Source organism: Phaseolus vulgaris, chromosome 1 (assembly GCF_000499845.2).
Source record: "Phaseolus vulgaris cultivar G19833 chromosome 1, P. vulgaris v2.0, whole genome shotgun sequence".
NCBI lineage: Eukaryota > Viridiplantae > Streptophyta > Magnoliopsida > Fabales > Fabaceae > Phaseolus > Phaseolus vulgaris.
The window spans coordinates 952,838-977,404 of record NC_023759.2 but is presented as its reverse complement, the minus strand read 5'-3'; the positions used below and the strand labels follow the sequence as shown (position 1 = coordinate 977,404).

Sequence of the window (24,567 nt, the reverse complement as noted above, 5' to 3'; positions counted from 1 at the left end):
TATAGTTAAACGAAGAAATTTATTAAAATTATGATGAAAGATGGATTCTTGAGCATACATATTTATTGGAAACAAGAGAGATGAAAGCATAACTATTTGTGCATGGTGCCATTAACAGGAGTTTGAGCAGGTTGAGGAAGAAGCCCTTTTTCTCTGCAGGTCTCAACAGCTCCTGCGAACATATCCTCTAAGCTGTACTCAAACTTGAAGCCCATGTCTGTGATCTTCTTCGAAGAAAATCTAATAATTTCCAATTCATCTGGAATATCCTTGAACCTGCATCAAAATGACCACAATTAGTACAGCATATATACACTTTTAACTCATCCATGATCCATACATATTCATCTAATATTATACTATACAAATCTCATCTTATAAACCGATTTTGTAAAATTGAATTAGACTTAAAATCAACTTCTTAATATGATATTAAAACTATTTAGAACCTATTCTAACAAGATTTATTGGCTTTATTAGGTCTCTTTCCTTCTGTCGTACCGTTATCAGACTACTAATAAATATAGTCATACACACGAGTTACAGTCTCGACGTAAAGGGGTGTTGATGTATATCCCACATCGATTAAACAGACTCAACGTAAAGGGGTGTAATGAAAATCCCATATCGACTAGATAGTCTCGATGTAAAGGAGTATGATGGAGATTCCATATCGACTGGAGATAAAAATATTTCATAATATACAAGTGAGACTGCAAACCTCATCTTATAAGTCAATTTTACAAAATTGTGTTAGGTTTAAAGTCTACTAACTTGTATTATTATTATTTCTATAACATTCTCTACATGCAATGAATTCAATTGATAGAAATGACAAAAATTGAGAAGTCTTACTTTGTGGGGATATTATAGTGAGGGTATTTCTGGTTCAGCAGTTTTGCAATGTCATGAATGGTAGCCTCATGCGAACAGCATATGTACCTCCCTTCTGCTTTTGGATTCTCGAACAAAAATATATGAGCAAGACAAAGGTCATCTAAGTGCACGAACTGGCCTTGCTTTATGATATGGTAATGCCCTTCATTTCCTGCTAATTCAAAAACCAAGTATCATTCCAACATATTAATGCAAGTTGAAATCGTAAACAGAAAGTGATTAAATTATGTGTGATTGATTCTGAATGTTTGTTGGTTCTCCTCGTGTAATGCACCTGTGATGAGTGAAAGAGCAGTGATTAGGCTTGGTGGCATTGTAGGCATGAGAAAAGGACCAACAACAAGAGGTGGAATGATTGAGACAAAGTCTATGTTATGCTCTTTGGCAAATTTCCAAGCTTCTTTCTCCGCCAGTGTCTTTGAAACAAAATACATCTACAAAGAAACACGATAGAAAATCAATAAAAATCTTAAACACTAAACCTTAAACCTTAATGTCGTATGAAAAAAAACAACACCAAGATAAATAGATAGAATGAACTAACCCAACCAGTCATTTTGACCCTTCTGCAGAACTCAACATCACTCCAACAGTTCTCATCATAAAAAGGCTTTGACTTCTCGGCAACATCCACAGTTCCAGCTGAGGATGTGAAGACAATCCTTCTCACACTTTTGGCCTTCACGCATGCTTTCATGATATCCACTAACCCCTTTATTGTAGGCTTTATCACTTCATTCTGCATTTTCACTCAATTTTTCTAACCGTGTTATAATTATAAAACACTCAGACACATATCTTAAATAGTATATACCATGTCGTATTTGTACTATATAGATTATAACAACTTAATTCAAAATTTCCAGAGAAGTAGTTATAAAACAACAATTGGTACCTTAATTCAAAATTTTCAGAGAAGTAGTTATAAAAGAACAATTGGTACCTCAGGGTCCTTGGACTCGAAATCCATGGGGGTTGCGACGTGGAAAACTCCTGTGCAGCCTTTAATGGCTTCGTCAAAGCTTCCCTCTTCAGCAAGGTCAGCTTTCCATAGAGACAGTTTCGTCTTTGCACCTGGAAGTTCCACCAAATGCTTCACCTTCTTCATGTTTTCTGCAGGGTATACATGCACGTGTATATAATAATTAACATAAAACACTACATAATTATATATTTTCAATAGTTTCATAGCAGGTTAGATAACATTTATTTTGTAATCAAGATTTTGGGTTGAAATTTATTAGAAAATGGATTTAATTATAACCTAATAAACCGAATTTTACATTCACTTATATACTATGAAATATTTTATTTCTAATGATATATGATTTTTAATACACACTCTTACATCGAAACCAATCAATTCAGATGCAAGACTATATATTTAAGAGATGTCTGAAAACGGATGACTTAATAAATTCAATAAAATCTTAAACTCTAAAAGACTATCGTACCGTATTAAAAAATAAACCTAATTAAATCTTAAAAAATAACTTAAAAATAAGATTTGTATTTATTTATATATTATAAAATGAGGATGTTCATCCAAAAGAAAGTGCATTGAATGGAAGATAGTTTCTCTGTTTGACTTTACGATGGAGGGTTGTATTCAGTGTAAAACAAACAAAAATATATCTCCCTTCTTCTTCACGTGCTGAATCTCATCTAACAATTCTACACAATACTCGTATAACAGTACTTTTTATGATACCATCGTTGTAGAGCTTCCAAACTGATTTTTTTTATAACTGTATATTGATACCAAATATTCATGGAATTTATCATTATCAATAAATTTAAGTTATATATGTTTAGTATAAATTAAAACTATGTAAAACCATGACGGAGTCTTAGTCTATGCAGTACAAACACTGACACAGACACTCATACAACATTCATACGACACGAACACGAATATACGTAAAATCTTTGAAATGTAGGACACGAGGACACAGATCTATATATATTATATAATTATAAATTATATAAATTGACAATAAAGATTTATTTGCATAAGTATGTTACAGATTATTTTTTAGAGCAGAAAAATGTTTTTCATGATTGGTTCACAAAGATTTTTTTTTTTTTTATAATCATAATAACAATTTATACAATAAAGTTTGAATTTTTAGAAAATTAATGTATTTTTCTTTTTTAAAATTGTGTTAGAACCGTACTAGAATTGTCAGAAATCTAACAAATACTTTTTAAATTTGACATTTCACGGATACATGTCCTACATGTGTCATACGAGTGTCGGTGTCCGATATTCGTATCGGACACCGACACACCATTTAAGATGAGTGTCCGAACTTCTCAATTGTAAGAATGTATCAAAATTTGAAATACTTGTAGATAATTCTTAGAAATTAAAAAAAAAAGTGATGTAAGAATGAGACCTGGGTCGCGTACGGTGGCTCGAACGGTGTAGCCACGCTCCATTAGCCTCATGACAAGCCATGATCCTATGAAACCAGAAGCTCCGGTGACGCAAACGGATTCGGAAGTTGAACCCATTTTTTTTTCTCTCTGTGTTTTTTCTTCTCTAACTGTGATGCTTATGTTCAAAATGAAATGTTAGAGAGTGTATGAAAAATGAACATGCTTTTATAGAACCAACTGGGAAGGAATTAGAGTTCGAAGTGAATTTTGGTTTTAATTGATTTTGAAAAAAATGAAGAATATATTAAAAGGGTTCTTCTGTATTTTTTAAATAAAAATAAAAAAAATGATATTTTATTGAATCAATTTTCAATTGTTGTAGATGAATTTCATGATTTTATACAAAAAAAATTAAATAAATTAATGAAAGATGTTTGTGAAGACATAATGAAAAATGAATATGTTATTGTTTGGTCCACCTGGGATTTGGTATGTTTTTCATTTTGACTCAACACGTGATGATCAACCAGTCATATGATGTTTGTTATAGGTAGAACAAAAGAAAGTTAGTTAAAATTGGAGACACGTGACACTTTCCTAATTGTTAGGAGGAATGTCCCAACTAATAATAATAATAATAATAATAATAATAATAATAATAATAATAATAATAATAATAATAATGTTAATATGTTTGGATGAATTGCAAATTAAATAAGTGTCACATCTTATACCATCTAAAATCAATCAACTTCAATAATGATTAGTTTAGATAATTTGATTTCCAAATTCAGCAAACTCAAACAAAGTTAATAATATTTTATTAATATTAGTTATCATTATGATTGTAGTATAGTTACACATTTTGAAGATACCACTTAAACTAAGAATTAAACTAAATTAAGTTAAATTATAATATGTAAGTGGAGTAAAACCATCTTTCATAAGTTAATTTTATGAGATTAATTAAACATAAAATTTATTTATTAAGATGTAATATGCTATGAGAGTCTTTTATAACCTATTCTAATTAAGTTAATTAGAATTATTATGTTATTTTATGAATAAATATATAATCTTATATTTGATATATTCATTTTTGGATGAAAGGAGATATCCTTGATGTTTTAAGATTGAGTTAGGTATAAATGAGTTACTAAAAATATTATTTAAAAATACTTGATTTAAAGGAAAAGGAAGAAAAAAATTAAAGAAAAAATGTTGAAATGGTTACGCCTCAATTGATTTATTTAGTTGTTAAGCTAGTATATTTTAATTAATTAAAATTAAAAGAAAAGAAGACTTGATAATTAAAAGAAAAATCAAAGCAATAATACAAGTTGAAGTAATTTTATATAAAGAACAAAAAGAAGAGTATAAAAATAACAGGTGAGGCTCAAAAGAACAAAATAAACAGAGCTAAAACTAGTAGCAAGAAAATATGAAGAAAAAACTATTGATTTTGGGCTATGCCCAAAAATGAAAAAAAAAATAACACTGGTGCAGCCCAAACTAGTTTGGAAGGAAAAAGTTTAGGGTATTTCTTCCTGCACCCCTACATTTTATGCAACACCAGAATTATTCTTTTGATAATTTTTTATGATTCTGGAATAAGAGTTCCGTAAACAAAGGTAATTCTAGATTAGGAGTTCGTAAGCAAAATGTGTTTTCAGGAAATCCAAAAAATAAAAAATCATTCTAGAATATTCTTTTCAAAATACAATTTTTTAATTTTTAGAATGGCAAATCCAGAATTCATAAAATATGTTCTGGAAAGTATATTCCAGAAATAATTCAGAAATCATTTTTAAAAGAGAAAAATCGTTTTTTTGAAAAGGATGGGGGTGCAGGAATTCATTTGTTGGGGGTGCAGGGAGAAACAGCCAAAAAGTTATAATACATACAAATTAGTAGAAGACAAAAATATTGTAGTTTTGAGGTAGGACTAAAAATATGACATAAATCCCTCTAAATTTTTATTTGAAGGCTCCACGAGTTAGTGGCTCACCTTAATTTTTGTTTATACAAAAGTTTGTTATATATTTTAATCCTAATTATTATTTTTCAGCTCTTAAGTAATACTTTTACTTACATGATTTAATTGACATTACATTTTTTTTTTTGTTAACGATTGTTGATATTGTAATTGTTGATATCAACAACCATTAGCTAGTAAACAACTTTTAATTAATGATTATTGATATTTTTATTTTTATAATCATATTAAAAATTTATATAATAAATTTGAGTTTTTAATTATTTTTTTAAAATTATGTTAGAATCATGTTAAAATTGTCAGAAATTCAAGAAATATTTTTTGAATTGAACACTTCACCGGTACGCGTCATACGAATGTAGATATCCGACACATGTGTCACGCCATTTAAAAGAAATATTTGAGCTTCATAACTTCATACTCTTAAATTATTTTTTACAATTAAGTTGAATATGTTTTTCTTTTTATTATTTTTACCTTAAGTTATTTTTTTCTATAAGACAAACTTTAGACCTCCTTCATAAGAAAACTCTTAAAATAAATTCTTATTACTTTTTTATTACAAGTTTAAAATTTGAACTAAAAATAAAATAAAATTTTATATTATAATACACTAAAAAAAAACATATTTAATCATTTACAATTTCGTAAATTGTGTCATTCAACTATTATCTTATAAAACTTATCATTCAATAATTTTTTTTTCCATATTTGACCATCATATTTCTCCATTCTCGTATATTTCATCGATTAAATATTTGGTAACGTGTTATAATTTTAAAAACTAATTGTCGTTGTTATATTATTTTTTTAAATGACATTCATTTCAATTTTTAGGTTTATCATTTTTCCACACATTACTATCATAATATTTTCAACTTTTCACATTTTCTTTAAAAGAATTGAATTTGTTTTAGTACATTTTTTTTTGGCAAAACAACATCACCTTATTTTTTTTAAAAATAATTCTTCATGACACGTTAACACTAGGTTAAAAATTTAACAAGTCAATTATATATACAAATTTAAAAAATGTAAACGTAAAATGTAAAAAAAATAATGATAATAAAATTCACAAAATTATTTATGATAATTAAGTGGTAAAATACACTATTAATTTCTTTAACTTTTTTTTTCATGACATGCCAAACTTCTGGTTTTATATTTCACAGTAAAATAAGTGAAAATTAAAAACATATAATCATAAAATTTATGAATGATGATAATGTGAGAATGTGAGAATTAAGAAGAATTGAAAAATCTGAAAACAAGAATGACATGCAAAAGGAATAATCTACTACAGAAAGAGTTTTATTAATTCAAATGATACTCATGAACTTTCATGAATTAACAACTGTGTGACCATAATCACTTGAAACAACACAAGTTTAGCACTTGAAACCGTAGTTTTATGTATAAATGAGCCTCGAACATGCAATGTTATGAGAATTAACAAGACTCTATTATAGGAGAAGCATGTTACATTATAATCACAGTTCTAACTTAATCATGCAACTGAGATTGAAACTAACTTTGAAAAACATGCATGCACAAAGAAATAAAAGGGTGTGTTTAGTTCTGAATGATGCCATTCATGGAGGTTTCTGCATTCTGAATGATACTACTGAGAGGAGTTTCTGCAGGTTTAGGTTTAGGTTTAGGAAGAAGCCCTTTGTCTCTGCATGTGTCAATTGCTCCACAGTACATGTCCTCTAAGCTGTACTTAAATTGGAATCCCAAGTCTCTGATCTTCTTTGAAGAAAATCTCACAAGCTCCAATTCATCTGGAATATTCTTGAACCTAGAAATCCAATGTGTACAATATTAGGTCAACCCTATATTAATGTTATGCTTTAGTTGTATATTTAGGGTTTAAGATTCAGGGTTTAAGGTTTAAGATTTTCAGAAATTGTGTTTTCGGTTGGTAGGAGATGTTCGTCTTGTTAGGAAAAGACTGACGTTTTTTTAAGAATTGGATCATCCTTAAGTGGTTCTCATTTATTTATTATTTTTTACTGATAAAAAAAATAATATTATCATTTTGCAAATACTATTGTGAATTTTTTATGCATGCATGTTTATATTTTTGCACATTAATTTATTGATATGTTTGATGTACATAAACAACATTATTTATGAACAAGAATTTTACAAAATGGTATTTTTATGATAGTAAAATGTATAAATTTGAAAAACCTAATGGTAAAAGATGTAGAGAAAAAATTAGGTGATAAAATATGTGAAAATTGAAAGCTTATTGGTTAATTGGGAGACTTACTTGGTGGGGATGTTGTAATCAGGGTATTTTTCATTGATTAGTTTGGCAATGTGATGAATAGTAGTGTCACATGCACTGCATATGTACCTCCCTTCAACTTTTGGTTCTTCAAACAGAAATATGTGAGCAAGACATAGATCATCCAAGTGCACGAATTGGCCTTGCTTTATGATCGAATAGTGGCCCTCATTTCCTGCCAAATTTTCAGTGCCACTCATAAAATTCATATTCTTATTATATAAGAATGTGAAAAAGTAAGAACAATCTATTCACATAACTTCATAGTGATAAATGTATCAATCACATTTAAAACAAAGTTTATTAGTTACAATTTCACTAACTAATTTACGTTTTAATTATTTTATAGATTCTTTTTGTAAGGTTTTATATTGTGTTTAGTGACAATGGAGTATAGGGTTCTTTTTGTAATGTTTATTGAGGTAAATATATCTCTCAAACTTTTTTTTATAAATGTTAGAATATTTCTTAGAGAAATGATATATTGACAACTTGTATCAGTTTATAATTCCATTTTCTTGTTTAAAACTTGCACCGAGTGGTGTATTGGAGCAAGTTGTGACAAAAATAACCTTTCTTCGTATTATTAATTATAGATGGTGTATTGGAGCAGATTGTTAAAGTATCATTACTTATATCTGAAATGTATGTTTCAATTTATTCATTTAATTCGTTGCTCATAAAAAAATATGTAGTGATATAAGTTACCTGTGATGGGCGAAAGAGCAGTGATTAGGCTAGGTGGCATTGTTGGCATGAGAAAGGGACCAACAACAAGAGGTGGAATGATAGTGATGAAGTCCATGCCATGCTCTTTGGCAAATTTCCAAGCTTCTTTCTCAGCCAGTGTTTTAGAAACGAAATACATCTACACATCAAGAAAAAAAAATGCACGGTGTAGTTTAATTTGCTCTAGTTTTGTGTTCAAATATGAAAATTTGAATGGTACAAGATGTTAGGAATTCTGTATTTTGTTCTAATATAAGATTTTGGATAATATCGTGTAAGGTCCAATAGATCTTTAACTAATCAGGTGCAAGAAAATTTGTTTTAGTTTTTTTTATAAGAATTGGGATATATCTCAAATATTTTGTTTTATATTATTTATTCTTTTTTAATAAAAAAAAATTGACATTGTGAGAAAAAAAATGACTAACCCAACCAGTCATCTTGACTCTCCTACAAAAGTCAACGTCACTCCAACAGGTTTCATCCATAACAGGCTTTTGGTGCTCAAAAACATTAAGGGTTCCTGCTGAGGATGTAAATATAAGCCTTCGCACTGTCTTTGTCTTCATGCATGCTTTCATGATGTCTAGAATTCCGTTCACTGTAGGATTTATCACTTCATTCTGCACCACATGCCATCAACTTTCTCAGATTCAATCCATCATTTTCATAACTTCTTCTCTATAGTTTCAAAAGATTATTAAAAAAAATGTAATTTAAACTTAATTCAACTTTATAAAATCGATTTATAAGATAAAGTTTACATTCACTTATATACACTATAAATTTTTATTCGATGTGGATCTTTAACACACTCGTTCATGCTCATGCAGAGACTGACAACTCATAAGACTATATATTATGAGTCTCGATAACACGTAACTTGATAAGTCTAACAAACTCTCATTAATATAAATTCTAAATAACTGTATATATCATATTAAGAAGTGAACTTTAAATATGTTTATAAAATAAAGTTTGTATTTACTTATATATTATAAAATATCGTCGATGATCATCAGATATTTTGACTGTAATATATACGTTATGTTGTACCTCAGGGTCCTTAGACTCAAAGTCCATAGGAGTTGCCACATGAAAAACTCCAGTACACCCTTTAATGGCTTCATCAAAGCTTCCTTCTTCACCAAGATCAGCCTTCCACAGAGACAGTTTCGTCTTTGCACCAGGCAGCTCCACCAAATGCTTCACCTTCTTCATGTTCCCTACACATGCATGTAATAATCAAAAAATAACACATAATACTCCTTCAAAATACCAACTTTCAGAAACATTGATAACTTTTTTTTTTTATCAGCAAAACAGTGATAACATGAAAGTGTTAGGTTGCATGATTTTTTTTTATCATCAAAGAATAAATAAAATAAAATGAGGTACTTCAGGGTATCCTAATCCTTATAAAAAACCAAAAACAAGTTTTCTTGCATCAGCAAGGACCAGACCCTACATGACAATATCCAAAAACACGTATAAAATATGAGATACAGAGACCCTACAACCTTCAACCTATATGTTAGGTTGCATGATATAAAAAACAAGTTTAAAATGAGATACTTCAGGGATACCCAATTCTTATAAAAAATCAAAAACAAGTTTTCTTGCACCAACAAAGATCCACCAGACCCTATATGACACTACCCAAAAACACGTATAAAATACTAGATACAGAAACCCCACAACCTTCGACCTATATGTTAGGTTGCATGATATAAAAAGAAAGAATTAACATGGTTAAGAATGAGACCTGGGTCACGAACGGTGGCTCGAACGGTGTAGCCACGCTCGAGGAGTCTCATAACAAGCCATGAACCGATGAAACCAGAAGCTCCGGTGACGCAAACAGTTTCAGACACTGAACCCATTTCTCTTTTCTGATCAAAAACACAAAACCAAAGAAGATAAAACGATGAAGCTCTGATGAATGAAAATGGTGTTGGAAGGTTTTATAGAAGGTTTTGTGCATGAACAGTGACCATGGAATTGCAGGTGAGCTTTACCTACCCATCACATTTTCTTCAGTTGGACATTACAGTAACCTTGTACTGTGATTTTCCAAGATCATCATCAAAATCGTTTTGCTTTTCAACCTTTGGATTCTCCTTTATCAGTTTTTTAAGCTTTTAATTACTTTCAGTTAGCATACATTATTATTTAACATCCTTATATCTAACATATGTATCATTTGTTTGTTGTTTTTCATACATAGATGTTACATTACTTTTATATAACCTTTATTCACACCATGGAGCTACTTTATTATAATATTAATTACTTTTTTCAAAAAAAAAAAAAAAAAAATTTGATGGTTGGGTTTAACTAAAAAAAAAATCATCAAATTACAATTAATTTTTGAGACTAAAATAAGACAAAATTAGGGATATTTTATAGATTAAAAAAATTATTGATATCTAAAATAATTTCTATTATTAATAAAAATTTATAATTTTTTTTTTAAAAATTCGTTCCGCTACCAAAGTTTTAGCTACTATTATTCTAGATTTTAAATTAATTTCTAAAACAATTAGTTGTTAAAATCTTGATAACTAATTTAGATATCAATTTAGAAATTATTTTTTAATTTTTTATTAATAATAGAAATTATTTTAAATAAAAATAATATTTTAGTATTTAATTTAGTTAATATAGTTAGTAATTAATAAATTTATTGTGGTGTTTATATTTATTGACGATAAAAGAATACTCATTTTAAAATGTTTGTTAAAGGATTTTCTATGGAAGAGATCAAGGTTTATCTATATGCTTTTCATCTAAAAGAAATGAAAGAAATATTTGCAAAATCTTAAAAAAATGTTTTTAAAATAAATATATTTTAATATTTTAAATAAAAATTAATATTGGTTCTAAATATTCATAAGTAAAAGAATTTAGTTATTGTAATATTTATATTCTAATATAATAAAAACTTTCTTAATTTATTCAATTTTTCTTACAACTCGGTTCTAGCACATTCTTGTTATTTTTCTCATCATTTTTTTTATCATATAATTTATTATATTTCTTTTGCTCATTTTTCTTACACTCTTTTCTTCCAACTTCAAGAAAATTTAACTTATACCTCCTTCAACAATATGTATTTTGTTATGAACACATTCAATCTTATTTCAATTTCTTACAATATATATGAATAAAAAAAAACATTATTTCATCGCATCACAACATTTATCTGTAATGTGCTTGATCCAAAACACTAATAATTTTCAGATTCAAATTTCAATTTTTTTATGAAAGATATTAAAATTCCTTTCGATCTTTAATAAATTTACCCTAGATAAATAAACAACCTAAAAAATAAATTTATTATGTTTACGACCATTAAAATAGTTGACATAACATAGTTAAGAGTTTAGTACTGTCATATCCTTAAAAAAATTTGTCATGATTTTTTTAAAAAAGATTAAACGAAAAAGATATATTTAAATTATTTTTAATTTTTAATTAATGTGAAATTATTAAACAATAATCTCTTAATTTTAAAATAAAAAATAATTTTTTTACTAATTCAAATTAATTGACAGAAAAAAAAACATATTTTGTTGGACACGTGAGGCATGAGTAAGTTGACTTTGATGGTTTGGTTTGGAGATGAGTAGTTGGCTTCAAATACGTTGACTGTCTCTCACAATATCTCTACTTTCGTTTTTTATTTATTTTTAAATATTTTTGTTCTTATTTTTTTAAATATCAATATTTTTAGTTTTAGATTTACTTCCAATTAATTAACTTTATTTTTAAAACTAATGTATTTATTTATAAAATGAAGTTATTTATCTTCAGTTTTATTTTATTCTCTATTTTAAAAATATAAATTGTCAAACAAATAGGTAAAGTTTAATACGCAGCACTGTTTTTTAATATTTTTTGAAGAGCGTATTAAAAAATAACAAATATATTTACTATTTTATAGATATATAAAGAATTTATCATTACTAATTTAATAAATAATAAAATATTAAATTTTAAGTTAAAAAAATAGATATATCTACTTCCTTGTTTATAGTTAAAGTTAATATAGGGCAAATGTAAAACCAAAGGAATTTATCTGAAAAAGAATTATCTATAAGTAATAAAAATGAAAAATTAAATTTAACTTTTTTATAAGTTAAAACTAATGTACATATGAATCAATTTGTAAAAAATATTTTATTTATTTATAAACTAAAAATAATTTATTCATTAACTAATTAATATAGAAGCTATTTTTTTAGTTTCTTTAACTTTATGTTAAACAGAAGTACTAAGATATTTTTTTTAACATATACATATTTAATTATGAAAAAAACCATCATTGAGAAAAGGATATTCATTTATAACACTAAGACACTCATCTTAATGGTGTGCCCGTATTGGGCACATGTATCGGATATCGACACTTGTATAACACTCGTAGAACATGTATCGTTCAAGTGTCAAATTCAAAAAAATATTTGTTAAATTTCTTACAATTCTAACATAGTTCTTACACAATTTAAAAAAAAAACAATAATTTTTTAAAAACTCAAACTCATTGTATAAAATTTTACTATGATTATAAAAATAAAGAATAAATCCTTTTGAATCAGTCGTGAAATTTCCTGCTAAAAAAATCTGAAACATACTTATGCACTATTAGATTCGACTTTATCTAAATTTTTCAGGTTTACTTCAACATTTTGATTATCAAACCAACCTCTACAAAAGGTAATTAAAATTACCGATTTTTCCTCTTTTACAATTAGTTTTGCTACTATTATTATTATCTTAAAATTTAAGACCACAATTGAAAAATTTAAGAGGAGATGGACGAAAACCTCCATGATCAATAACTAGAACGAAAACATAGTTGATCGATTTATGGTGGATTAAACAATGTAGTTGAAATTGCAAACATTTAACTTTATTATAACTTAATAAGAGTATTCAAATATTGTTGAGAGTATTCAAATAAGAGTATTCAAGTATTCAAATATTTAATGGACAAGATTTAATCCACAAAATCCTCCTTAATTAACTCTTTTTAAAGTTTCATCACTTTATCCTTAATCAAGATAAATACTAAATAGGTTTAGCATACTTTTTTCTAAATTATATTTTTATCTGATGCAATATTTCTTTTGTATAATTCTTGATAAATTGTATACTTTGAGTTTTTTATTTTTCAAAATTTAATTTTAACTCCTCAATATTTTTAACTGGTTTTATTCTATTTTTATTAAGAAACTATTTATTAATAGTAAAAACTATAAATATCAATAATTTTTTAATCTTTAAAATAATATATAATTTAATAAATATAATAATTAATTATTTTTTATTTTTAAAATTACATTTATGTAATATTTTTCTTGTAATTAATATTAAATATAAATGAGGAGACAAAAATCAAACATGTGATCATTTAATATTAATACTTAAAGAAGAGACTAAAAGGTTAGAAAAAGTATAAATACATATGATGTGATGTCTTTGTGTAGAGAAGAAAATGGAATTTGAAAAAAAATTAGAAAATAAAGAACATATTAATTCATACTAAATTAACCCTTGTAGTGATAACTAGGTGTTATAAATTAAATTTATTAGTAGCATTACATTGCTACCTAACCTACCTAAAAACATCCACAAATCTGTAAGTGGCAGTTTGTTTGGTTTACCATTTAAAAGTCTTTCAACAAAAGTTTCCAAATTTTAAAATGTTTGGTGTCATTAAAGCCTGTTGGTAATGTTGGATGTAATTTATTTACAAATTCAACTCAAATTCAATTTAGAAATAAAAACTACTTAATTCATTAAAAAGTTATTAAATAAAAATTAATTTTAGAAATTAAAATAATTACTTATTATATTAATTAAATTAAAAACTATTTTATAAATTAAAAAATTATTGATATCTAAAGTAGTTTCTATTATTAATACAAATTTATAAAATAGTTTTTAAATTGGTATTTAACTATTAGCTCTTAAAGTTTTAACTACTAACTACTTAGGTTCTAAATTAGTCTCTATTAGTTTTTAAGACTAATTTAGAGTCTAAAATATTAATAGCTAAAATTTAGTAGGTAATTTAGACACTAATTTAGAAACCATTTTATAATATTTTATTAATAATAGAAACCACATTATATATTAATAATTTTTTAGTATCTAAATTAGTATATAATTTAGTTAATATAGTGATTAATTATTTTTAATCTCTAAAATCTATTATTATTTAATGATTTTTTTTATTGATAGATAATTTTTTAAGGGAGTGAAATATTTGTCAACCTTTTTACTAGCTATACATACATAATAGGTTTTGGTTGTTAGTATTTGATTAAAGTAAAAGGTATTTAATAAATGTTGTAAATGTTTAAGTCGTATTTGATATTCAATGATTGAAAATGATAAATATTATTAAATATATATATTTTTTAGCATGTACTGGATCTTCGTATTTATTAATTTGGATTAATACAAATATCACGGTTAATCTTTGTGTTAATCTAATATTATATACAAAATCTCTGCAAAATCTATATATATATATATATATATATTTTAAGAAACATTTGTTTTAGATGTGTTATATACTGTATATATATATATACAGAATAAATAAATGGTTAAAAAACTAAGTATATAAATAAAATAATTATAAAAAATATTAATTCTGAAACTCAGGTTCAGCATGTTACTTTATTGAGGCATGAATGGGACCATGCAGCATCATACCTTGAATCATGTCATCATGTCCCAAAGTCCATTTCATATGACTCACGGGGCAACAATTTTGCATGTATGGACATGAAAAATTATGATGGTAACCACACCTCTGTGTTCCATCATCACATCTTCAAAATCATACAGTTGCAGACCCCACAACACACTCTCACATTCACATCTTCTCTATAATTCTACACACTGTGCCCTTCAATCAACAATTTTTATATTACTAATTTATTATTTATATGTGTTGATTTAAATAAAATGTATGTGATCAACACAAAGTTATATAATAACTTAGTGTTCAAATTATGAAACTATCATAAAATTAGAATTTGGACTTACTCAAGGAAAGTTTAAGTTTTCATTCCAATATATATATATACACGCACACACTGCAAATTCAGAACATTCCTAGTTCTCACGCCACCAAAAAGCAGAGAGTGTGAAGATTTGAAAGCAGAACAATGAAGCTTGGTTTCTTTCTGTTCTCTCTAATTTTCTACCTGATACTGGAATATGGGATCTTCAAAGTAGAAGGTGATGATCTTGGTGACGAGTTTGTGAAAGTAAGAGGGGTGCAGCTTGTGTTGAATGAAAGACCCTACTATGCTAATGGTTATAATGCCTATTGGCTCATGTACATGGCCTCTGATCCATCTCAGAGAAACAAGGTCACATCTGCATTTCAAGTAGCTGCAAACCATGGACTTAGCATAGCAAGAACATGGGCTTTCAGTGATGGTGGAGATAGGCCCCTTCAGTACTCTCCTGGATCATACAATGAGGACATGTTCCTGGTCAGTTTCATCTCCATTTTGCAATCTATAATCTTTGAACCTTTTAGAGATTGTGGTATTGAATTAGAGTAAAGATGTTACTTAGTTGTTTAATCTTTTGAAGCACTTAATGATCATGTTATGTTATATATACATAGTCTATTTTACACTGGCATTCCATCACAGATAATCATTGAATTTGATAGTTAACACAGATATTGTAAAAGGGAAGAAAGTTTATGCATATATATGATGGTTTGTGATTAGATCGATGAACTATAAGCTATTTTTTCTTGATTTTTATAATTTGATGATGGTTAACATTAGTTCTTCTGCCAAATGCATGCTTGCTATAATTGGTGTTCAGTTTTTTGCAGCAGTAATAATTGTATTTTGGCTGTGTAAATAATGAAGGGACTGGACTTTGTAATATCAGAAGCCAGAAGGTATGGGACCAAGTTGGTGTTGAGTTTGGTGAATAACTATGATAACTTTGGAGGAAAGAAACAATATGTGGAGTGGGCTAAGAGTGAGGGCCAGTCCCTACATTCTGAAGATGATTTCTTCACAAACCCTCTTGTCAAGGGATTCTACAAAAACCACGTCAAGGTATAATTAAACGTTTTTTATTTGTATTTGTGATTTGTATCCGTGTTTGTAGACGTTTGGTTCTAATAAGAGTTGTTTTGTGTGTATTGTTTAGATTAAAGATTGGTTATAAGGATCGGATGTGTTTTGCCATTCATTTCTTTTAAAGTTTGGTTTGAAGATATGTAGAGCCTGAATATTATATATTAGTCGGGTGCTAAGCAGGTTGACATTGGCAGGTTAACCTTGGTCACTGTTTGTATAAGGGTTGAGACATATTATATTTTATTTCTTCTTTGCTGAAAAAAAGCTATATTTTTTTTTCTTTAACACTATTTTACCAACTTTTGTAGTTGATTTGGTCTGTGAGCATAAATGTTTGCTACCTAGCAGCTGAAAGCTACCAAGAATTAATGAACCTGCAATAGAGGTTTAGACTTTTCTTAATGTTGCTACTGATACACACTTGTGATTTTCAACCATCTTAATGTTCTTACATCTGCACTATGCTATCCACCACTTCTTATTATATAAAGTGCCTTTAAGAACAACTGATGAAACACTACATGAAGAAAAATTCAGCATTAACTACATATGTAGTACTTTTTTATTATTATTGGTTGCTGCCTCAGCTACTTGTGCTCGTGACAACATTTGTATTGTACCAAGGTTTTTGAAGTGAAAAAGACATGTAACAGTGTAGTTTTATGTTTGTCTGCATGATAGAGTGTACTCACAAGGCGTAATAACTTCACGGGAGTGGTTTACAAAGATGATCCAACCATAATGGCTTGGGAACTCATGAATGAAGTTAGATGCCCTTCTGATCATTCAGGGAACACAGTTCAGGTAATTATTATTCTGTTTTTCAATTATATTTTCGAAATTAGGGTAAATATAATTTTTGGATATGATTATTGTCAAAATAACCCAACATATCAAATGTCACCATGTGACATTAGATGACAAAATAAAAACTTTATGTACTATCAATAGAAAGAACAGAAAAATTAAGAGAACTTTATGAAAAAATAATTTCAATGGGCTTTTAGGTTTTCAATTACATATGATTTTGTTTTCAATGACAGGCTTGGATTACTGAAATGGCATCTTACTTGAAATCCATAGATGGAAACCATTTACTTGAGGTTGGTCTAGAGGGCTTCTATGGGCCGTCAAAGAAAGAGTCTAATCCAAATTTCCAAGTTGGAACAGATTTCATTGCAAACAACCAAATCCCTGGCATTGATTTTGCAACAGTTCATTCATACCCTGATCAATGGTGTGCAATTTCACTTCTATTTCTTAATAAAACCTCACAATCACATTAATGATGAACAATGATCATGCACCATTTTTCTTAGGCCACACTCACATCACATCTTATTATAAAAAATAAACCAAGAAAAACATGCATTTAGAAACATTCTACCTATAAATGTCTTGTTAGAATTCTTAAAGGAGTAAATGGTGTATGCTACCAGAAAAGGTTTATACAGTATCATTCAATCACAGACTACTATATATCAGTGTATGCAAAAGGTCCAAATCCCCTCAAACATGAATTCATCAAAATCTTTTTATCACTTTCAGTTTATTGGAATGTATCAATCACAGACTACTATATATATATATATATATATGTGTGGTTGGATCTTTAAATTCTATCAGAAATCATAATGTATTGGTTAGATTTCTACCATGCATGTGTAAACAAACTCTTTACAAAGGGTCTCCCACTATTGAAAGCTTCAAGCTTTTTGAAGTCCATAAATTTATACTAAGTCTTTAATTTATTTTGTCTCTCAGATAAGCTAGCTTACATTCCAAAATTGTGCATTTATTTTTAACTGTTAACAGCAGAAAGACTCAACTTTCATTATAAGAACAAGATCATTCATTATATATGATGAAACTGTTAATATTTATACACAAAAATCATACTAATAATACTTTCTTATCAGTGTTGAAGTAAAAATTAGTTTCTTACGTTGGGGCAAGGTTTTGTTTTTCATGATAATGCTGAATTGGGTAAGGTTATGAGCAGGTTACCAGGATCAAGCAATGAAGAACAAACCTTATTTTTGGTTAGTTGGTTGAATGATCACATAAAAGATGCACAGAGCATTCAGAAGCCAGTTCTCTTTGCTGAGTTTGGAGTAGCAAGAAAAAACATGAGCAGTGACTCAACTGCAATAAGGGACCAATTTTACAACTTGGTGTATTCTGCAATCTATTCATCAGCAAGTGATGGTGGGGCTGCAACTGGTGGCTTATTTTGGCATCTTCTAGCAGAAGGAATGGATGCTTTTAATGATGGCTATGAAGTGCCCTTAGATGAGAATAGCTCAACTGCTACTTTGATTGCTCAAGAGTCTCAAAAGCTAAACAGAATCAGAATGAAGAAATCCTCCAGAGTTAAGAACAAAGCAAGGAAAGTTAGAAACTGAGACATTTCTTGAAGACTTTGTAACATTATTAATAGAAAGCCCTTCAATCTTAGACATTATTTGTGCATGAATATGTATTGGACCCATGTTTCCTTTGAAAGAGAAATTACAAGTACTGTCTGAGAGGGCATCACATGTCTAGATGTTGATCAATCTATATTGTTTAAGTTTTCTATTTTACCAAAATGAATTAATAACATTTTGGTGTAATTAAGTTTTCAAATGTTTCTTTAAAGTTCTTATTTCTGAATTACTAAAATCTTAAATTATTGCAGAACATAAAATAATTTTGCCAAGAAAGTTGTTTCTCCTCAGTTCCAATAGGTTTAAGTCATTTAAAGGAAACAGTGGATTCTAATTTTCAATTTTTTTGACATTGAATCAGAAAGAAAAGAATGTTTAGTCATTATTATTAATGGAGATAAATTTATATTAATATTACACGTCAATGTTTTTTGGTAATATCAGCTCTTCTTATAACATTTTTGGTCAATAAAGAAGTCATAGAAAATAGTTAATGCAGAACTACTAATTCACATTTGAAATCCTAACTCATTATTGATAGTAATCTTAAACTTAAACATCAAGAGTTTAGGAATGGAGAAATTAACCTAAGGAGCATCAAAGGATCTATGATAGAAAAAAAAAGCAACAGAAATTATTTATCCTGAAACTAGAAGTTCCTACATAGAGTGTAACTTGTAGTATACAATGGAGCAAACTAATCATACTCCATTTTCTGCAACCAACTCCATCAAATCACTGTTCCATCTTTAATTGTTGCATTCTTCACTATAACTACGATGCCAGACCTAATGTAGAATCCCTCTTCAGGCTTGTCTGCTTCTTGAACACCCTGTGAACTCACAGAAACTAAATCAGAAAACAAATTTTGCAGAATGAAATACCATGTTTCCATAGTGAGTTCTGAAGCAACACTTACATCAGCATTGGCAATAATCACATTTTTTCCTATCTTGGCATTCTTGTCAATTATGCAATTCCTTCAAAATGTTGGAGTAGGAAATCAGCATAAATTAGAAATAAAGAACTTAGAATGAGGCAATGATCAAACTCTAGACCAGTTGATTACAGAGGTTCTAAACTATGTAATGAACCAACTATTCCAAAAGCTTAATTTGGTTTATATTGTTTTTCTAACAGAAGTCACAACTTGTGATATGTAATTGTGAGTATAACTTGGACCATTTTGTTCTATATGAGTATGAAAGGTTTCATTAAGGAACATCATGGCACCTGATTTTGGTATTCTCTCCTACACCAACTGGAACCTTTCCCTCTGCCAACAGAGTTGCAATTTCAGAATCAGTTTGATAATAGTCAGCACCCATCATCATGGTATCCTGCATAGCAAAGTCCATAAGTACATGCAATGCAACACAACATCCTCAATTGATTTGTTATCCTATAATACTATATATACTCTATTAGCATTATCTAAATGGAATTATACTTCTCAAATTCTCAATTTCAATTAAGCAAAAACAATTGATTGGGGTGAAATGGTACTAAACTCTTGAAACTTTGAGGCCATGGTAAAGATGTGTAAAATGCACTTTCCTCATACCCCACCAATTTGAGAAGTATAACTATTAAGAATTGGACTCTAAGCCTAACTCAACCTCACAAAATCAGCTTTTAAGGTAAGGTTTTGCACCCATTTATATACTATGAATGTACTAATTTCTAGTCGATGTAGGATCTTCAACAATAACAATTCATAATGTAGAGAAAAGTGCAGAACAAGCTTACCTGAAGCTCTGAACCAGCCTCTAAACGTGAGCGCTGACCAACAATAGAATGTTGAACTTTACACTTATTCAAGAAACAACCATGAGAAATAATTGCATCCACTAGCTGCAAAAACCAAGCTTAGTCATTCATTTGTGGTAATAGCATAAAGAAGCAAACCAGTAAAAGTTTTCACTCTTACCTTGCATTTTATTAGTTTAGTGGGTGGTAGGAATCCTGGGGAAGTGAAGAAAGGCGTCTTCGGATCATAGAATTCAAATTTTGGAGACTACAAATAATAAAGTATGTGACCAGTAAATGTACTATATTGTTCCTTATGGCAAAAAAATGTATTAATAGCATTACTTTCTTCAAATATCATCAATTTCATAATTATAAAGATTAACAGAAACTTAGTCTTCTAAACAGTGAAAGATTCAAATTGTTTTTAAATAGAATTATGACTAACTTTCATTCTTGGCTAATGAGTTGCAGTAAACAATCTGAATTGGTTGAAAGAAACTTCCAAATTAAGAATTAAATATAGAGGAAACAAACCTGTTCTGTTAGTTCCAGATTGGCTTCAAGGAAGGACTTGATAGTGCCCATATCTCTCCAGTACTCGTTGAACATATATGCCTGAAAATACAAACAGAAACAAAAACATCAAGAACAGAAAGGAATTTAACTGCATCAGCATAATAGCATTCAATTCCATGGTTTGGATTGTTCATCACTTGAACTTTGTGGTCCCTCAAAGAAGATGGGATAAGTTCAGATCCTAAGTCATTGCAAGAAGGACAGCTCCATCTTAGCAGTTTCAGCAGGACCTCAGTTCTGAACACAAAAACACCCATTGGAGAAATGAAAGGATATTTCTCTGCATCTTCTGCACTTAAGCCTAGGAGCCTTGTATCAACACGCTGCAGTTATTAAAGGTGACAATTAATCAGCTTTAAACACTTCATATTTTATTGAACGAAGGGTTGTGAAACGTGAGAGTTAAGGCCTAGATGAGATGTCAAGTTGCATATGTCAAGTTGCATAATGATACTTTTATAAAAAAAATGTGAGAGTTAAAGCACAGGTAATGTACCATTGTGTTCACATCTGTTTCATTTAGATTTTCTACAAACTCTGTAATCCGTCCATTTCTATCAATTTTCATAACCCCATGGTCTAATGCACCGCTACAAGATAGCAAACATTGGTCAACTCCAACAGCAATATTTACTTAGTAGAGTCTATGGTTTCTGAAGACATTTTTTCTATATTATTAGAACATATACTATTGTCTCTTTTGCATATATATACATACCTTTCATCCATAGGAACACATGAAACTGTGATATCAGCCTTGCTCGCATTATGTTTCTACAAGCACAATCCTCATCAATTAGTAATATTTTTACAAAGTATCTTAGTTTTACTTGATACATTATGAGAAATTGGTCACTACAGTAATGATAGAAAACCTGTTCCAATATACAACTTGTGATTGATGATATGAAGAAATGTTATTTTCGTTATTTCATAAACTGGTGCAAGTTTTAGACAAGAAAATAGGATTGTAGACTGATACAAATTGTCAATATATCACTTTTCTTAGTCACTATATGTTATGTAAGCATAGTCTTCATGAACTATATTTAGTACATGATGCAATCTTAGCTGAGAAATTAAGTTGTACCTCCACAAGCTTCATATAGTCCATCCGACAAAGATGGTCACCAGGAATTATCATTATGTGTTCAATATTCTTGTTCTTAGCATCCTGCATGATAATCATCCACACACACATTCATTTTATGGTTACTAGACCCACAATTTTAGCATAGATGTATGTAGCATACAAAATACCTACCTCAAAAACCCAAATAAATCTTCTCACTGCATCAGCTGTCCCTTGAGCCCATTTGCTCCCAGATTCTCCAGGAGTTTGAGTAGCAGCCAAGACCTGTTCCATGTAAATTACTCCAACTTTGATCAGTAACATAGCCTCACTGATAAATTTCTTCAAACCTTTTTATAAAAATCCATTTCCTAAAATATACCTTTTTTTATCAGAAAAAAAAAAAAGTGAACCACTTTAAGAGTGAGTAAACCCTTATACACTTTGGGTAAATAGCTCACAATATTCCAAACAAAAACAGCAGCCCCTCATACACAGTAGAAAAATCACCTACCCAACCTAAGACAAATCACTTGTTTTTAATTGAAAACATGCAAATCAAAGGATCAAGACACCAATCTGAAAAGTAAAAACAAACTGAAGGAATTTTCGAAGTAATCCAAAACCAAAGGATGAAGACACCAATCTAAAAAGTAAAAACAAACTGAAGGAATTTTCGAAGTAATCCAAGACCACCCGGAGAAAATTTCAAAATTTCCTAAAATAAAGTAAATCTCAGTCTTTTTGAAATGCTACAGACAACTTACCTCTACAAAACCGCCTCCAAAGTTCACTCCATTTCCAGAATTATACGTGCGAGAGAGGTGGCCATTGAGAGAGAAAGAGTTGAACTGAGTTAAAACGTACACTTTCCTGATGCCACTGTTGATGCAATTGCTCATAGGAACATCTATCAGTCTGTAACACCCTCCAATGGGAACCTGCAAACATGATAAAATTATTAATACTGCACATATATTTCATCACATTCAAAAATCCTGCAACTGCTTGAAGGAAGAACAATCATGAGAATCCTTTACGTTAGTACATTCATCTGTGTCTCAAAATTCAAAACAAACCTCTCATACCATTTATAGCAATCAACTCAAACCTCTAAAGAAAATTATATAAATTAGAAAACCATACAGCAGGCTTGGCTCTTGTGCTGGTAAGAGGAAAGAGTGGAGTTCCAGCACCTCCACCCAATATGATGGCAGCTACATTTTCAGGGTTTGTTTTTGGACTCTGAATAATGGATCTCTCCAATAACTAAGAGCAAAAAAACAACATTACTATTTATCATCCAAAAGCACCAACAAACCAAACAACAGTAACAAAATGCACCAACATGATGTCACTCAAATGACAAAAAACACATAAGCCTACAATAATGATCTCAGTTTTTCTTTATGTATGTATATAAATAAGCACTGCATCAAGAGATTATTATGAGAAATAAAAGTTAATGAGTAATTTCATACAGCTTCACGAAATTATGAACATTTTTTCAGAATCCTGGTCACTGAAACATGATCCAATAATCTATATCCATAGTTCTTATTTATAAGAATTAGTAACATGAAGTACACTTCTCTTAAATGACGTATCCGTGTCGAACACACGTATTAGGCACCGATACTCAAAGGACACGTATCCGTAAAGTAAAGTGTCAAATTCAAAAAATATTTGTTGGATTATTGACAATTCTAGACACAATTTTAAAAAATAAATGTATTAATTTTCTAAAAACTCGTATTTCTGTGTTGTATCAGTGTCTGTTTCAGTGTTTGTCTTTGCTTTGGAAGATTTTCATTTAATGTTTCATGTGTTCATATAGGGAGGGAGAAACACATCAAGCCACATCAGAAAATGTTTGCATGTAGCTATTACCGGAGACTCTGTGTTGATGTCTGGAGTGTACACAGCGTATGCAATGCCAGAGTTGGAACTTCTAGCCTTAACACTCTTGCATGGTTGAGTACTGTGAAATCTTACATTAAGACTTCCCCTTGTGTTCTCACCCCAGAAGCCAGAACCTCTGCTTCTTGTCCCAAACCCCTTGGTAGCTACAATACCACCTGCACCTGGTGTTGCAATGCTTGCTTCCATGACTCTTTTTCACTATCTCTTTCACACAAGACCCCACAAGAAGCAGGTAAACAATGCACTGAGGGGCCAAAAGGAGAGTGTGGTGAGATCAAGAAATCAAGTTTTTTATGGTATATAGCATGTCTCAGATTTGCAAGTGACCAAGTAAAATGAGTGAAGTTGAATATATAAAATATGTGGTGAAAATGGTGCCTGAG

At 29.3% G+C, this 24,567-nt stretch overlaps 4 protein-coding genes across 4 annotated transcripts; 1 reads left to right on the top strand and 3 right to left on the bottom strand.

Annotated features, from left to right (window-relative positions):
• Positions 1–2: 2 nt before the first annotated feature.
• On the bottom strand, positions 3–3,480 carry LOC137816396 (dihydroflavonol 4-reductase-like). Its single transcript, XM_068619514.1, has 6 exons — positions 3,297–3,480; positions 1,841–2,010; positions 1,442–1,636; positions 1,172–1,331; positions 856–1,048; positions 3–276 (listed from the first exon to the last, which is right to left on the bottom strand). The coding sequence occupies exons 1-6, from the start codon at positions 3,412–3,414 to the stop codon at positions 93–95; spliced, it is 1,020 nt and encodes a 339-aa protein (XP_068475615.1). The 5' UTR covers positions 3,415–3,480; the 3' UTR covers positions 3–92.
• Positions 3,481–6,549: 3,069 nt separating this feature from the next.
• On the bottom strand, positions 6,550–10,234 carry LOC137816395 (dihydroflavonol 4-reductase-like). The gene is made up of 6 exons (XM_068619513.1): positions 10,066–10,234; positions 9,357–9,526; positions 8,729–8,923; positions 8,280–8,439; positions 7,554–7,746; positions 6,550–7,076 (listed from the first exon to the last, which is right to left on the bottom strand). The coding sequence occupies exons 1-6, from the start codon at positions 10,181–10,183 to the stop codon at positions 6,848–6,850; spliced, it is 1,065 nt and encodes a 354-aa protein (XP_068475614.1). The 5' UTR covers positions 10,184–10,234; the 3' UTR covers positions 6,550–6,847.
• A 5,173-nt stretch (positions 10,235–15,407) lies between these two features.
• Positions 15,408–18,978, top strand: LOC137816393 (mannan endo-1,4-beta-mannosidase 7-like). Its single transcript, XM_068619511.1, has 5 exons — positions 15,408–15,820; positions 16,214–16,408; positions 17,114–17,236; positions 17,476–17,669; positions 18,435–18,978. The coding sequence occupies exons 1-5, from the start codon at positions 15,488–15,490 to the stop codon at positions 18,835–18,837; spliced, it is 1,248 nt and encodes a 415-aa protein (XP_068475612.1). The 5' UTR covers positions 15,408–15,487; the 3' UTR covers positions 18,838–18,978.
• A 335-nt stretch (positions 18,979–19,313) lies between these two features.
• Positions 19,314–24,447, bottom strand: LOC137815401 (glucose-1-phosphate adenylyltransferase large subunit 1-like). Its single transcript, XM_068618542.1, has 14 exons — positions 24,152–24,447; positions 23,408–23,530; positions 23,029–23,202; positions 22,454–22,546; positions 22,280–22,363; positions 21,908–21,963; positions 21,686–21,779; positions 21,327–21,512; positions 21,148–21,228; positions 20,792–20,878; positions 20,611–20,715; positions 20,095–20,201; positions 19,781–19,841; positions 19,314–19,693 (listed from the first exon to the last, which is right to left on the bottom strand). Exons 1-14 carry the CDS (start codon positions 24,368–24,370, stop codon positions 19,592–19,594), a joined length of 1,572 nt encoding a protein of 523 aa, XP_068474643.1. The 5' UTR covers positions 24,371–24,447; the 3' UTR covers positions 19,314–19,591.
• Positions 24,448–24,567: the final 120 nt, after the last annotated feature.

What these genes read in the sequence shown, in the direction of transcription:
- LOC137816396 (XM_068619514.1), bottom strand. Translation starts at nt 3,414, where the DNA reads ATGGGTTCAACTTCCGAATCCGTTTGCGTCACCGGAGCTTCTGGTTTC. An exon ending in AGCCACCGTACGCGACCCAG is followed by an intron (nt 2,011 to 3,296) that starts GTCTCATTCTTA and finishes TATACCCTGCAG; the next exon opens with AAAACATGAAGAAGGTGAAG. An exon ending in CACTATAATATCCCCACAAA is followed by an intron (nt 277 to 855) that starts GTAAGACTTCTC and finishes ATTTTGATGCAG; the next exon opens with GTTCAAGGATATTCCAGATG.
- LOC137816395 (XM_068619513.1), bottom strand. Translation starts at nt 10,183, where the DNA reads ATGGGTTCAGTGTCTGAAACTGTTTGCGTCACCGGAGCTTCTGGTTTC. An exon ending in GAGTCAAGATGACTGGTTGG is followed by an intron (nt 8,440 to 8,728) that starts GTTAGTCATTTT and finishes CTTGATGTGTAG; the next exon opens with ATGTATTTCGTTTCTAAAAC. An exon ending in TGCTCTTTCGCCCATCACAG is followed by an intron (nt 7,747 to 8,279) that starts GTAACTTATATC and finishes AAAATTTGGCAG; the next exon opens with GAAATGAGGGCCACTATTCG.
- LOC137816393 (XM_068619511.1), top strand. Translation starts at nt 15,488, where the DNA reads ATGAAGCTTGGTTTCTTTCTGTTCTCTCTAATTTTCTACCTGATACTG. An exon ending in ACAATGAGGACATGTTCCTG is followed by an intron (nt 15,821 to 16,213) that starts GTCAGTTTCATC and finishes TAAATAATGAAG; the next exon opens with GGACTGGACTTTGTAATATC. An exon ending in ATTCAGGGAACACAGTTCAG is followed by an intron (nt 17,237 to 17,475) that starts GTAATTATTATT and finishes TTTCAATGACAG; the next exon opens with GCTTGGATTACTGAAATGGC.
- LOC137815401 (XM_068618542.1), bottom strand. Translation starts at nt 24,370, where the DNA reads ATGGAAGCAAGCATTGCAACACCAGGTGCAGGTGGTATTGTAGCTACC. An exon ending in ACTATATGAAGCTTGTGGAG is followed by an intron (nt 21,964 to 22,279) that starts GTACAACTTAAT and finishes TTGTGCTTGTAG; the next exon opens with AAACATAATGCGAGCAAGGC. An exon ending in GGAGAGAATACCAAAATCAG is followed by an intron (nt 19,842 to 20,094) that starts GTGCCATGATGT and finishes AACATTTTGAAG; the next exon opens with GAATTGCATAATTGACAAGA.